The sequence below is a fragment of the Contarinia nasturtii genome, unplaced genomic scaffold (assembly GCF_009176525.2).
Source record: "Contarinia nasturtii isolate CC-2019 unplaced genomic scaffold, AAFC_CNas_1.1 Cnas_scaffold_285, whole genome shotgun sequence".
NCBI classification, from domain to species: domain Eukaryota; kingdom Metazoa; phylum Arthropoda; class Insecta; order Diptera; family Cecidomyiidae; genus Contarinia; species Contarinia nasturtii.
In genome coordinates this window covers 928584-941634 of record NW_022197640.1, presented here as the reverse complement: position 1 = coordinate 941634, position 13051 = coordinate 928584, and the positions used below count along the sequence as shown (strand labels likewise).

The 13051-nt window shown below is 34.7% G+C and overlaps 5 protein-coding genes across 7 annotated transcripts; 2 read left to right on the top strand and 3 right to left on the bottom strand.

The window, feature by feature from the left end:
* Window positions 1–678: 678 nt before the first annotated feature.
* Window positions 679–3447, bottom strand: LOC116337710 (ell-associated factor Eaf). Of its 3 annotated transcripts, none has more exons than XM_031762489.1 (2): window positions 3025–3447; window positions 679–2549 (listed from the first exon to the last, which is right to left on the bottom strand). In XM_031762489.1, the coding sequence occupies exon 2, from the start codon at window positions 2320–2322 to the stop codon at window positions 925–927; it is 1398 nt and encodes a 465-aa protein (XP_031618349.1). In that variant the 5' UTR covers window positions 2323–2549; window positions 3025–3447; the 3' UTR covers window positions 679–924. The 3 variants fall into 3 exon arrangements, with proteins under 3 accessions (XP_031618349.1, XP_031618351.1, XP_031618352.1); XM_031762491.1 differs by lacking the exon at window positions 3025–3447 and adding an exon at window positions 2639–2871; XM_031762492.1 differs by lacking the exon at window positions 3025–3447 and adding an exon at window positions 2688–2871.
* A 647-nt stretch (window positions 3448–4094) lies between these two features.
* Window positions 4095–4696, bottom strand: LOC116337599 (protein chibby homolog 1). Its single transcript, XM_031762277.1, has 2 exons — window positions 4640–4696; window positions 4095–4571 (listed from the first exon to the last, which is right to left on the bottom strand). Exon 2 carries the CDS (start codon window positions 4473–4475, stop codon window positions 4155–4157), a length of 321 nt encoding a protein of 106 aa, XP_031618137.1. The 5' UTR covers window positions 4476–4571; window positions 4640–4696; the 3' UTR covers window positions 4095–4154.
* On the top strand, window positions 4613–6919 carry LOC116337596 (interactor of constitutive active ROPs 2, chloroplastic-like). Its single transcript, XM_031762275.1, has 11 exons — window positions 4613–4831; window positions 4896–4953; window positions 5025–5201; window positions 5317–5430; window positions 5508–5652; window positions 5742–6002; window positions 6098–6231; window positions 6294–6434; window positions 6506–6570; window positions 6649–6714; window positions 6777–6919. Exons 1-11 carry the CDS (start codon window positions 4818–4820, stop codon window positions 6907–6909), a joined length of 1308 nt encoding a protein of 435 aa, XP_031618135.1. The 5' UTR covers window positions 4613–4817; the 3' UTR covers window positions 6910–6919.
* On the bottom strand, window positions 6913–8071 carry LOC116337597 (vacuolar-sorting protein SNF8). The gene is made up of 3 exons (XM_031762276.1): window positions 7480–8071; window positions 7255–7401; window positions 6913–7167 (listed from the first exon to the last, which is right to left on the bottom strand). Exons 1-3 carry the CDS (start codon window positions 7947–7949, stop codon window positions 7023–7025), a joined length of 762 nt encoding a protein of 253 aa, XP_031618136.1. The 5' UTR covers window positions 7950–8071; the 3' UTR covers window positions 6913–7022.
* Window positions 8072–8116: 45 nt separating this feature from the next.
* LOC116337595 (116 kDa U5 small nuclear ribonucleoprotein component) lies at window positions 8117–11966 on the top strand. The gene is made up of 9 exons (XM_031762274.1): window positions 8117–8270; window positions 8411–8585; window positions 8659–8900; window positions 8959–9385; window positions 9459–9550; window positions 9609–9800; window positions 9887–10301; window positions 10383–11624; window positions 11696–11966. The coding sequence occupies exons 2-9, from the start codon at window positions 8475–8477 to the stop codon at window positions 11897–11899; spliced, it is 2925 nt and encodes a 974-aa protein (XP_031618134.1). The 5' UTR covers window positions 8117–8270; window positions 8411–8474; the 3' UTR covers window positions 11900–11966.
* The last annotated feature ends 1085 nt before the right edge of the window (window positions 11967–13051 follow it).

Here is a 13051-nt window from a genome sequence, read left to right as displayed (position 1 = left end):
TTATTGAAATTTTATTTATTTTCAAAATGAACTAAATTTAATCTCTAAATGGTTGAAGTAAAATTCGGCTATTTGTCATTTTCACCATCATTCATTCCGATTTTGTTTTTAAATTTGCGATAAAAATATTTGGTTGCCTTAAAAGAAAATGAAAACATTTATATTATTCATTTGAATGTGAGTGGGAAAAAAGGTAAAAAATGTCGACTGTCTACTCACAGTAACGATGGGTTGTTCATGAAGTTGTTCTTCTTTCGGCACTAATTTTTCATTTTGTTGTAAACAATACCAACCATAATGAAGGCCAACCAACCCTGGTACCATCACTATTATTGGGCCCCAATTGTTCCACAGATTTCCCATTGTCAACAATTTAATTGAATGGTTTTCGATCAATTGAACGATGTTATGTATGGTCTGTCTGTACAAAGTTTTTTTGTCCGTCTGATTTGACATTTAAACATTTTGACACTTTAAAATCGGTTCAGATACGAGAAATTGGATCAGTTTCTCAATAATTCTTATCTGTCTAAAATTCAAAAAAAAAAAATTGTCTACGTATAATGCTATTTTGGGAGACATTCCCAGCTATGCATGGAAATGTTTCTGAAAAAGGAAAACGAAACAAGGCCTGATTAAAACCTGGAAATGAATGGCACGAGGAAAAAAACAGAGAACGACATGAAAATTGATTTTTGATATCATCAATTATTATTATTATTATTATTTAAAAACAGAACTTATTGATTTAAAACGAAACAAAGAAAATTCGTAATGTTCAATTAATTCTTCAATTGCATGGATTATGTGCACTTTCGTTTCTCCTCTTTTTCCCTTTTTTTAAATCCTCAACAAAAAAAAAAAAAAAAAAACAAGTTACAAAATATGCGTTACAAAAATAAAATCGGTAGAATTTGTAAACAGTTAATCATCGTCCGAATCGGAAGAGTTTGATGATAGACGTAGATCTTCGTCAAGAAGCAGCGTTGGCAATGATGGGCCCGTTCCATTATTGACTGGTTGTGGTGGTTTACGAATTACATTTGAATGTTGTTGATTCATATTGGTATCATCGTCGTCGTCGTCATCATCATCATCATCGTCACTATTGCTGTTGCTATCCGAATCGCTACTATTGCTGTTACTATTACTATTGCTATCCGAGTCGGATGAATCACTTGAGTCAGATGAGGATAGAACGCCAATTTCACTCGAAATATCCTTAGGTAATGCTGGTATTGATGACGATGATGTTTGATGGTGCTGATGATGATGATTATTATTACGATGATGATGGCTACTATTTGATTGTCGTGATTGTTGCATTTTATCATATGAACTACTTGTTTTAAGGCTACTTGAATTTTTTAAACTGGTGTTATTGGCACTGTGGCTCGATTGTGATATTGGATTATTTAAAGGCGCATTCATTTTGGGCGATGATTTCGATGGTTTATTTGAATGATAACTAAGTTGATGTGTGTCTAGATTTGATGCAGACGATGCTGCAGCGACATTTGCTGTACTATTATTTACATTATTCGTGGTTGGTCTTGTCATTGGCATAATATCATCGTCCATACCAATGATTGGAATACTTGGCAACGTTGATTGTCCATTGTTTGCATTCCATGCTGGCGCTTGTTGTGGACTCCGATGATGTGGATATGATGGTGATCCTTGAATGGGCGAATGACGTTGAACAAACGAACCGAGTGCATTTTTTCGTATACCAGTTGATACTCGTGTCTTATTCGATACTCTTTGTGTATTATTTTGAAGATAAGGACGATCCGATGCATTACTGTTCATTGCAACACTAGTTGTGGCCGCATTTCCACTATTTATGCTACCACTGGCGCTGGCTCCAATACCACCACTACCACCACCACTGACACCTCCGCCGCCGCCACCGCCACTTCCACTTGCATTGTTTGCATTTGATTGATGTGAAGAAAAATTCGATGATGCTTTATTATTTGTTTCACTGCGCGTTTTCTTCACTTGAATATTGTGATGCAATTTTTCCAATGTTATTTCGCCCGTCACCTTATCGATTATCAGCACACATTCTTTTGTATAATTACGTTGGTTGCCTTTGAATACCGTTTTTGGAACGCCCGATGAATCCAAATGTGGCACCGTCACAGTCACTTGATTATTTGAACTGACATCTAATGTTGCCGTTTTTGATAAGTCCACACTAGCTGGCTTGAAATCATATTTCAATGTGTGAAACGATGTACGCGGTTTTGGTGTATTGAATGTTGAGCCTAATTTCAATTCACGCACTTCATTGCCCAATCCTAAGCGTTGATCCATTTTTGAAGGAATTTTATTTTTGTTTTTTTGAAAAGCAATCTATTCGAAACGATCAGTCTTTCACACACGTTCACCAAATATTTCAACGACTGTTCGTGCTATTTTTTTTTTTTGGTATTTGATAAATTTTTGCTTGAGCCATCAATTAATTGTTGGATCATATAAATGAAACCGCCTCATTGGCATCGATAAGCTACATCATGTGTGTGAAATGCCTCATTCAATATCTGAAATGTGAAAACATATGGAAATTTAGAGAAAAAAAAAACTTTTTTACACCATCGAGAGACGATTGACTTTCACAAAATCACATAACCTTATTTCATGAGTTATGAGTTACTGAATAAAGTCTACAATATATATACACTTAAGTTGTTAAAACCGGAACTAAAAAAAAATCTAATAGCTCTTTGAAATGAATAGCACCAAGACTATTCACTACGTTTTCAATTCCAGACATTCAATTTGCCTCTTGAAGTTTCGAACTTGCTCGTGTCCTTCATTTACAAACATTTCACGTTTGTCAAATTCGAAACACACAACCATACACTGTTTTTATTTTCACTTTTTTTCGTTCTTCCTACTCTTTAGAAAATGTTTTGAAACTAATTGCATTTGAGGTTCGTAAAAATTGTGATATATTGCAAATAAAATAGATATATTCCGAATAAAATGTTTAGCCTCATTGTTTTTCTTACTTACATTTTGAATGTATGCAGTTTTATTCCACAATTTTTCTTTTCTATCTATCTCGCTCGCTCTCTTTCTTTCTGTGTCTTATTTGTATGTGTGCTATAAGCTGTTTATACAGATGAAGTGGTTTTCCGTAACATCAATGAATTAAATTCACCCGCAAGATATTCTTATCAAAAAAGGAATTTCAAAAAAAAAAAAACGTATTGTGGTCAAACGCAGTAAATGTGGTCGAACGAGAGAAAAAAAATGTGTTTATTTTTCGTCGTAGCTCAATTGCTTTCGTTGATACAGCTGCTTTGTTTGGCCACTTTCAATCCGATTTGGCTAATGTTCGATTTAAATGACGAATGAATCAAAATCGCTCAAAAGAGAATGTATTTTGACACGAAACTAATTTTTTTTTTTCTGCAATTCCAAACTTACGTACACAATAATCATGCCAACGCCATCTAACGTTGTCATTTCGACAGTGTGACTGAAAGAAGACAACAGCAACCACAACAACTGCAACTTACACACTCATAAACATGCATTTTATTGGCATTGAGTATGATGTTTGTTTGAATATTGAATGCACAGTTTTTTTTTCTGCTAATTTTTATATTATAATGCAGAATTTGTTGATAACAGTTGACATTGAAATTAAGCCATAAATACAACGACAAAGATGATGATGTGTTTTATTTTTGCCGTTGCTTGCAAATTATTTTTCGATGCTGACGCACATGTTCTTTTTTTCGAATATGAACACACGCATACCATTTCCACTTACCATTTTAAATGGTGTTTGTTGATATTTTTTGTGGCAAAGAAAAAAAAAACATTTTTTCTAGGATCAACAAAATGAAATGTTGACTTATCAGCACAATTAAAATTCTACGAGAACAATTACATTGATAAGGCAAGGTTGTTTACAAATCATAAAAAGAATTTTAAAAAAATATGATCTCATTCTGTGGGCAATGCCCACTGGGCATTAGCATGCAAATAAAATGAATTTTCAATCGATTTAATTAAAATGAACGAATTGATTTAGAATGTTTTGTAATATTTTATTCGAAAAAATAAACGCTTTATTATCTATGCAGTACAATGAATATCAATGCCAAAAAATGCATGCACTGATTTATTTATTCTCATTTATTACGAAGAATTTTTAATTCGGCCAAATTTTCGGTTAGCATATCGAGAAGTACGTCAACTTTGATCTGATTCAAATTATTCTCCTCTTCCAGTTTTTGTAATCGTTTTCGCATAGCCGTTATATCATCAGCGTCACCATGTTGCTGTGTTACAATCCATGTACCGTCCACAAATTTCAATTTCCTTTTATTCGTCAAATTCAATTGAATCGTATGGAAATCATCTAATTTCTCTTGAATCTGTGCACAACTGTTATCACGTTTGCCACGTTGCGGAATATTTTTGATATCGAATTTTTTCGAGAAAATTGGCATTTCGAGAGTGATTATTTGATTGAAAAATCAACGATTTTCACAATCAAATACAAAAAAATAACTAATGTCACTCCTTGTTACTACGATCAATATTTTCTATTTATTAGAAGAAAAAAAAACACTTGTAATTCACAACATGTTAAATGATAATGTATGCCACTTACTGTTTTGTATTAGCAATACTAGTTGCTATTGGCAACGGTTACTTTTCAACCACACACATTGTACAGTGTCATACATTTTAATTTGTTTTGTTTACTATCTGTATTGTATGCGGGGAAAGGGTGTTCAGCGTGCTAGCAACATATCAACGATTTTTTTTGATTTTTGTTATTTTGTTCAATGACTTTTGAGTGGTAAGATTATCCATATTTTTCAAAATTTGTATCCGAATTAAATTTGAACATTGGTCATTTACAGCGGATGTAAAAACAATGAGCTGATCATATCACTACAAAGTGAACTCGATTTCTATAAAGTAAGTTAAAATGAATATAAAATCCGAATTGCACATCATTTTAAGAATCAATTATGTTTTCCTTAAATTAGAATGAGCACGAGAAATTGCGGGAGAAAATTGACGAAATAACACAATTTAATGCAGCACCGTGCAATGATGATACTTATAAAACATTCATTCAGGCCAATGCTGATTTTCAAACGTACAAAAAAACCTCCACTGATGCCATCAATAATCTAAAAGGACAAATTCAATATATAGACACGGTAAGCTTTTTAAATATAGACTAGCCAATAATTGTGTGGCCGTTATGGCACACAAATTAACCGTCACTTTTGAATGACAATAATTCAAAAGACATTCGTTTTTTGCATCGCATAGGAGAGACTGACATACTATAATTTATGGAAAATATCACAGCAAACTATTTGCAATTTAGAAGCCGAAATCGATCAATATTTAAAACAATCGAATAATCCCGATTCTGTTCAACAAGTATGTATACTGTTTAAATTAATCGGCGATCTCTCACACGGCTAACGTTAATTAATTTTTGTTTTTGTTTTTGATAGTTGGCTAATCAAATTCGAGCTTCCGAACAAAAAATTATCGAACTCAGGCATGAAATAGACTCAGGAAAAACGATAGAAATGAGCTTGGCAAAAAGCAAAAGTATTTGTGAGGCCCAAATGAATGCATTGGACAAGAAATATAATGGTAACTATGATACATTTTTTGCATTTTCTTTTGGCAATTTGAATTGCACTATTTTTCTTTGAATCGCAAATTTTTTTTGTTTCACTTAGATTTGGCGATCGAACACAAAGAGGTGTTGGCGCAATTAAAAAACATGGAAAATGTTCTGCGTGAAAATCGCTTTGAAATGGTCGAAATACGAAAAGAGCGTGATGAGTACAAAAAACAAATGAAATCCTTAAGTGAATTGCATAAACAATATCAAGTGCGAGAAACAGTTGCTCATACAAAAATTCAAGATGCACTTCACATGGTTGAAGCTGCATTGGCCGAGAAACATGCGGCACTGCAACGAGAGAAGGAAATTCGTGGTATGACTTTGGTATTTTTTTAAATGAATTCCATTTTTATTTTGTTTCATTCTCTTTTTTTTGTCGTTTTCCATGATATTTTCTTCCTTTACAAGATGAATGTGATCAATTAGCACTGACGATTGGCCGAGTGATGGAAGAGGCTGGTGAAAAAGTTGAAGTCAATATCGACGAGATTAAGTCCAACTATGCGCAACGATTACAAAAGTTTGAGGATATCATTAAAAAAGTATATTATCTCCATTATAAATTGCAATTCGTTTTAATTTTGCTTGACTATTTGTTTTACAGTTGATTGTGTCAAAAGAAACATTAGCCAAAAATAATCATTTATCAAAGAAGCAACTGCATGAAATGCAAACCAGTGTTAGCGACATTATGAGTGACAATAAAAGGCTCAACGTAGACTTGGAAACCGCTTCAAAAACAATAGTAAGGAAATATCAATCACAGCATATCGATCCCCATCGAAGAAAATTTGATTGACCCTTTTTTTGTTTCAGGTGGAACTGGAAATGAAGCTAAAAGCATATGAAAAATTGATTGCATGTGAACAGGCGACCTCAAAGTAAGTCTTATTGAATACGAATACATTTTCTAAAATCAATTTAGCTTTGAATTTAATTAGCAAACTCTTTTCTTCCAGAGAATGCGAAGATCGTTCAAACCAGTTACGAACTCTTTTGGACAACAACATAAAGCTGAAGCAAAAGTGTGATATTTTTTTATTTCTGAATTCGATGTATTACGATTTTGATGATTCATTTTTCACAGATGGAGAGATTCATACCATGAAATGACGGAAAGCATGAAAAGGGAATTGGTACATCTTCAAAGTGAAAACTCTCGGCTGATTACTGAAAATCAAAAATTGAACAAAGAATTGTTCAAACGAAATAAAAGTTGATACTTAAATTTTTGAATAGATTTATGAACATTATGAAATATGTTATAAAAAAAAAGTTATGTACATATTTGCAAGATGTGTTGTGTAATAAAAGGCAATAACATTTATTGTGTTCATTCAGAGTTGGCATTGACTTGATCACGTTTGGGAAATAAACTTGGAAACCAATAGCTCGTTTCATCGCTTTGTTCATCAATCCAGGCTAATCCTTCACCCAATATTTTGTCAATGGCTTGTTTTGCACGGAATTCATTCCATCTGTTAAAATAACCAAAAATCATCGTTAGTTATGTTTGGTGTAAAAAAGAATCAAAATTTAAAAGTGAAAATGTAATGTATCATTACCCCAATTCCTTCATTAGCATGCTGATTGTGACAAAACCTTGACCCTGATTTGATGCTGTTGTTAAAACCATTGTTTCTTGTAAACTCAATTCACCCGGAATCGATTGGACCATATGCTTTCCTCGGCCAATTGGATACACGACAAATCTATCGAACAAAATATCATGAGTTATTCAACCAAAATCGATATAAACACAATAATCATCATTGCTTAGAATCGCTCACCCATTTCCAAATATTTTCAATTTCTTGGTCGCCATCAAAATATCTTCGGTGGTAATTTCTTGATGGGATGCTTTTTGACCTCTGGCTGCAATAAGACGTCGTCGCAATTCATCCAATTCCATTAGACCTCCGGTGACATGATTCAATGCCAGGCACACTTCAACCACTTGAACGCCAAGTTCATAGTAAAAATCACCCATGCCCAATACACTCCAAAAACCTTTGCCCGATGCCAATGGATCCACACCGATGGCAGCGCACATTTCTTGAAATTGTCGCCGAAACTGTGCATTTTTCTTAATTTCACTACGATGATTTGTTGCAAATTCTTCTAAATTCTCGCGAAATATTTCCATTTGTTTTGTCATCTGTTCAAATTGTGAGTCTTGTAATTCGGTGCCTTTGTCTTTGAATTTTCCGGCTTCAAGCTTTTGCTTATGGACAGCACCAATGCCAGTCTTTCGTCTCATATTTTTTTTCTTTCGTTTATTTTTCGCTTTTGATTGAATTAAACAAATTAAAAATACACCTTTTTTTCGTCTCAATGTTTACTGACTAGCTTTGACTTTAGTCATCGTTGCTGACAATCAAAATGGTTGAGTGTCAATGACACCAGACGTCGCTAATCAATTTGTCTAATGTGTCAAATTGAGAAGCATTTCTATGGGAAAGTGCTTCGCTTGTCTTATTTAACGCAAATTTAACCGGCAGCAAATCATTTATTGGTGTAACTTGCAAATTAAAATTGAGGTTTATCATTCGATTATAGTGACGACCTTGTTTTGTGAAATGTATGTTTGTCTTTTAAAAAAATGTAAACTTTTCAAATGTTCTATTTAGAGTGCCTAACTCAATGATTGTTTGAGGTTATGGTGTTGAATGGTGTAAACAAATTCTCATGTAAACGTTTTACTTTTTTCGATTTTCACAGCAAATCATCGACAAACTTATTGAATTTTTGGGAACTTTAAAACGATTTAAAACGCAACTTGAACATGGATTCAGATCTCTATGATGAATTTGGTAATTACATTGGGCCAGATTTAGAAAGTGATGACGATGATGATCAGAGCATCTACGGTCAAGAGGTGCCGGATGATATCGATGTAAGTGTCATAAAGAAGAAAATAATTTCATTTCTAAAGTCGGTATTTAATTGGTGTTTTATACATTTTGTAGGATGATGCCATGGACGAAGATGAGGACAATACTGTTGACGATGAAAAAGCGTCGCGAGCCGTTGTTTTGCACGAAGATAAAAAGTATTATCCAACGGCATTAGAAGTATATGGTCCGGATGTTGAGACAATTGTTCAAGAGGAAGATGCACAGCCATTGGATAAACCGCTCATTGAGCCCGTTAAAAGGATGAAATTCCAACTTAAAGAGCAAAATCTACCAGACACATCATATGAAATGGAGTATGTTTAATGCGATAGTTTGTACAAAAAATTCACTAACGTCATGATTTTTCTTTAGATTTTTGGCTGATTTGATGGATACACCAACATTGATTCGAAATGTTGCATTGGTTGGACATTTGCATCATGGTAAAACCACATTTGTCGATTGTCTCATTCGTCAAACACATCCACAATTCGAAACAAACGAAGAACGAGCATTGAGATATACAGATACATTGTTCACCGAACAAGAACGTGGCGTAAGCATCAAATCAACACCAGTTACTTTGGTATTGCCGGACATTAAGCAGAAAAGTTATTTGATGAACATTTTTGATACGCCTGGCCATGTGAATTTCAGCGATGAGGTCACCGCTTCGATGCGACTCACCGATGGTATTGTGCTATTTGTTGATGCAGCCGAAGGTGTTATGCTTAACACCGAACGTTTATTGAAACATGCCGTTCAAGAAAAGCAAGCAATTACACTTTGCATCAATAAGGTTTGTTTTATCATATGACATGATAAATGATTTTTATTCATAAAACTTTTAACAATTTACAAATCATCTGCAGATTGATCGCTTGATTTTGGAATTGAAACTACCACCACAAGATGCATACTTCAAGCTAAAACACATTATTGAAGAAGTGAATAGTATTCTAAGGTAAGATACTTTTTATCCAATCAATTGGGGCATAAAACTCAACAAAAACATTTTATAGCGCCTATGCAACGGAAGAGAATCCAAGGATCATGTCACCGGTTTTGGGCAATGTTTGCTTTGCAAGTTCATTGTATGGCATTTGCTTTACATTGAAATCGTTTGCAAAGTTATATTCGGACACCTATCCATCTGTGAATCATGTTGATTTTGCTAAACGCTTGTGGGGCGATGTGTACTTCCAACCAAAAACGTGAGTGTGCTATTTTTTTTTTTGAGACGGCATTTTTTTCCTGCGACAATTGATTGAGAGAATTAATAAATGAATAAATAATTTAGGCGTAAATTCACCAAGAAACCACCGCACAATTCGGCTCAACGCAGTTTTGTTGAATTTATTCTCGAGCCATTGTACAAGTTACTAGCTCAAGTTGTGGGCGACGTGGACTCATCATTGGCCGATACATTGGCCGAATTGGAAATTCGTGTGACAAAAGAAGAAATGAAATGCAACATTCGGCCATTGCTACGTTTGATTTGTAATCGATTCCTTGGCGATTTCAGTGGATTTGTTCAAATGTGTGTGGAGCACATAGAGTCACCGCTGGATAATGCTAGAAATAAAGTCGATCACATGTATACAGGACCCAAATACGGCACCATTTACGATAATATGGTCAACTGTGATCAAAATGGTGCGTTAATGGTTCACAGCTCAAAAATGTATCCAACGGATGATTGTACTTTCTTTCAAGTGAGCAAAGTTTTTATATGCTATACAATATTTCGTTGTTAAAATGAAGTTTAATCAACAAATGGATACATTCATTTTTAGGTTTTGGCACGTGTTATGAGTGGAACACTTTATGCCGGTCAGGAGGTTCGAGTTTTGGGTGAAAATTATTCGTTATTAGATGAAGAAGATTCACGAGTATTGCAAGTTGGCCGTCTATGGATTTATGAAGCTCGTTACAAAATCGAATTGAATCGTGTGCCCGTTGGAAATTGGGTATTGATTGAAGGTATCGACCAATGTATTGTAAAAACATCGACCATCACCGAAGCACAAAACAATGAAGAACTGTACATTTTCCGGCCGCTAAAATTCAATACACAAAGTATCATTAAAATAGCCGTCGAACCAGTCAATCCATCTGAATTGCCAAAAATGTTGGACGGTCTTCGTAAAGTCAATAAATCATATCCACTTTTGTCGACACGTGTTGAAGAGTCTGGTGAGCATGTTATACTCGGAACGGGTGAACTTTATTTGGATTGTGTAATGCATGATTTGCGTAAAATGTATTCGGAAATTGATATCAAAGTTGCCGATCCGGTGGTTGCATTCTGTGAAACGGTCGTCGAAACCAGTTCATTGAAATGTTTTGCCGAAACGCCAAATAAAAAGAATAAAATCACAATGATTTCAGAGCCACTGGAAAAGGGTTTGGCTGAAGACATTGAAAATGAAGTTGTCTCAATAGGTTGGAATAAAAAACGATTGGGTGAATTTTTTCAAGTTAATTATGATTGGGATTTGCTTGCGGCGCGTTCCATTTGGGCATTTGGTCCGGATAATGCTGGACCAAATATTTTGGTTGATGATACATTACCGTCTGAAGTTGATAAAAATCTATTGGGAGCCGTTAAGGATTCGATTGTACAAGGTTTTCAATGGGGAACACGTGAGGGTCCATTGTGCGAAGAACCAATTCGAAATGTAAAATTTAAGATTTTGGATGCGGTCATTGCAAATGAACCACTGCATCGTGGTGGCGGTCAGGTCATTCCAACAGCTCGTCGTGTTGCCTATTCGGCTTTCCTTATGGCCACCCCCAGACTGATGGAACCATATTTGTTCGTAGAGATACAAGCACCAGCCGATTGTGTTCCAGCTGTATACACTGTTTTGGGACTTCGCAGAGGTCATGTTACACAAGATGCACCCATTTCCGGTTCACCATTGTACACAATTAAAGCATTCATTCCCGCCATCGATTCATTCGGTTTCGAAACCGATCTTCGAACACACACTCAAGGACAAGCATTCTGTTCGTCTGTGTTCCATCATTGGCAGGTAAGACCGGCGAATATGGGAAATTTAATTTGAAATTTCATCAATTCTTTAATTTGTTTCAACTTTTACAGATTGTGCCCGGTGATCCATTGGATAAGAGTATAATTATTCGACCGCTTGAAAAACAGGCAGCCACACATTTGGCACGAGAATTTATGATTAAAACACGACGACGAAAAGGATTGTCAGAAGATGTGTCCATTAATAAATTCTTCGACGATCCTATGTTGCTTGAATTGGCCAGACAAGATGTTCTACTCAATTATCCGTTATAATATGTTTTTCATACATTTAAGGAGATGATGAAGATCGATTAAATTTAACCAAATAAAAAAAATTGAAAAAAAATTGGCAAAATGTTTTGATGTTTGAACATTTATATTTTTAGCGATACGAGTGAAAAACAATCGACGAAGAAAATACTGAATTAAATAATGAAAAACATTGTGCCATGGCGACTATATGCAGTTGCCCCCCAAAGATGAAATGTCCTCTTTTTTGAAAGATGTCCACTTTTTGAAGAAGAAAAGTTATTCGAATTTGCTAGGGATTTTCACTGAAAAAGTGAAGATCTTTGTTTTGCTTTTCAACTTTCAAAATGTGGAAAAAGTATTGAATTTGCTAGGGTTTTTGCGACGTGGAAAAATCTTCTGATTTGCTAGGGATTTTCACCGAAAAGGTGATCAATAAAAAAAATATTTTCGAAGAATGTCAGTAGTAGGAAAAGGCGGGTTCTGGGCCAACTCTTGCGTCAACCATTCGGTTGACGCAAGGGTCCTTGCGTCACCCATGCGGTAGTAGTGCGAGCGCGTGCGTCATCCTAAGAGCGAAGTCCGTACGTCGTACATCATTCACTCACTCGCTCACTCACACATTCAATTGTTTTCTCATTCAATTCTCTCTATCAAACACTCAAAAATTTATTCAACAACAAAATACATTGGTGCGTTTTAAGATCATTTGTTTACATTTTGAAAGCTCGGTAGTTTTTTTATTTCGTTTGTATGAGCATACGAAACGAACCCAACAACAAAATACATGGAAAATACAAAAAACGCTCACTCGCTCACTCACACATTCAATCGTTTGCTCGGTTGCATTCTACAATGTATGTATATGTATACTTGTATTGTAATAAACATTTGTAGTGATTTAAAATGAGAGAAGAAAAAAATTACATTTTTTCATGTATTTCATACGGTGTACGATACATGTTTTCACAGTGCATCTATGTTTTCTCAATGTTTTTCAATTTTCTCCGGTAAACGTATTTTCAAGCAAAAACAACATCGTTTATGACAAATATTTAAATCAATTATCGTACTTTGCCATTATCAATCACAATTGCACACATTTTCTGGCCTTTGACTGTAATGTTGTATAAAATCACCTTTGAAGCACGATCACTGTTAAAAAAAATGAACGAT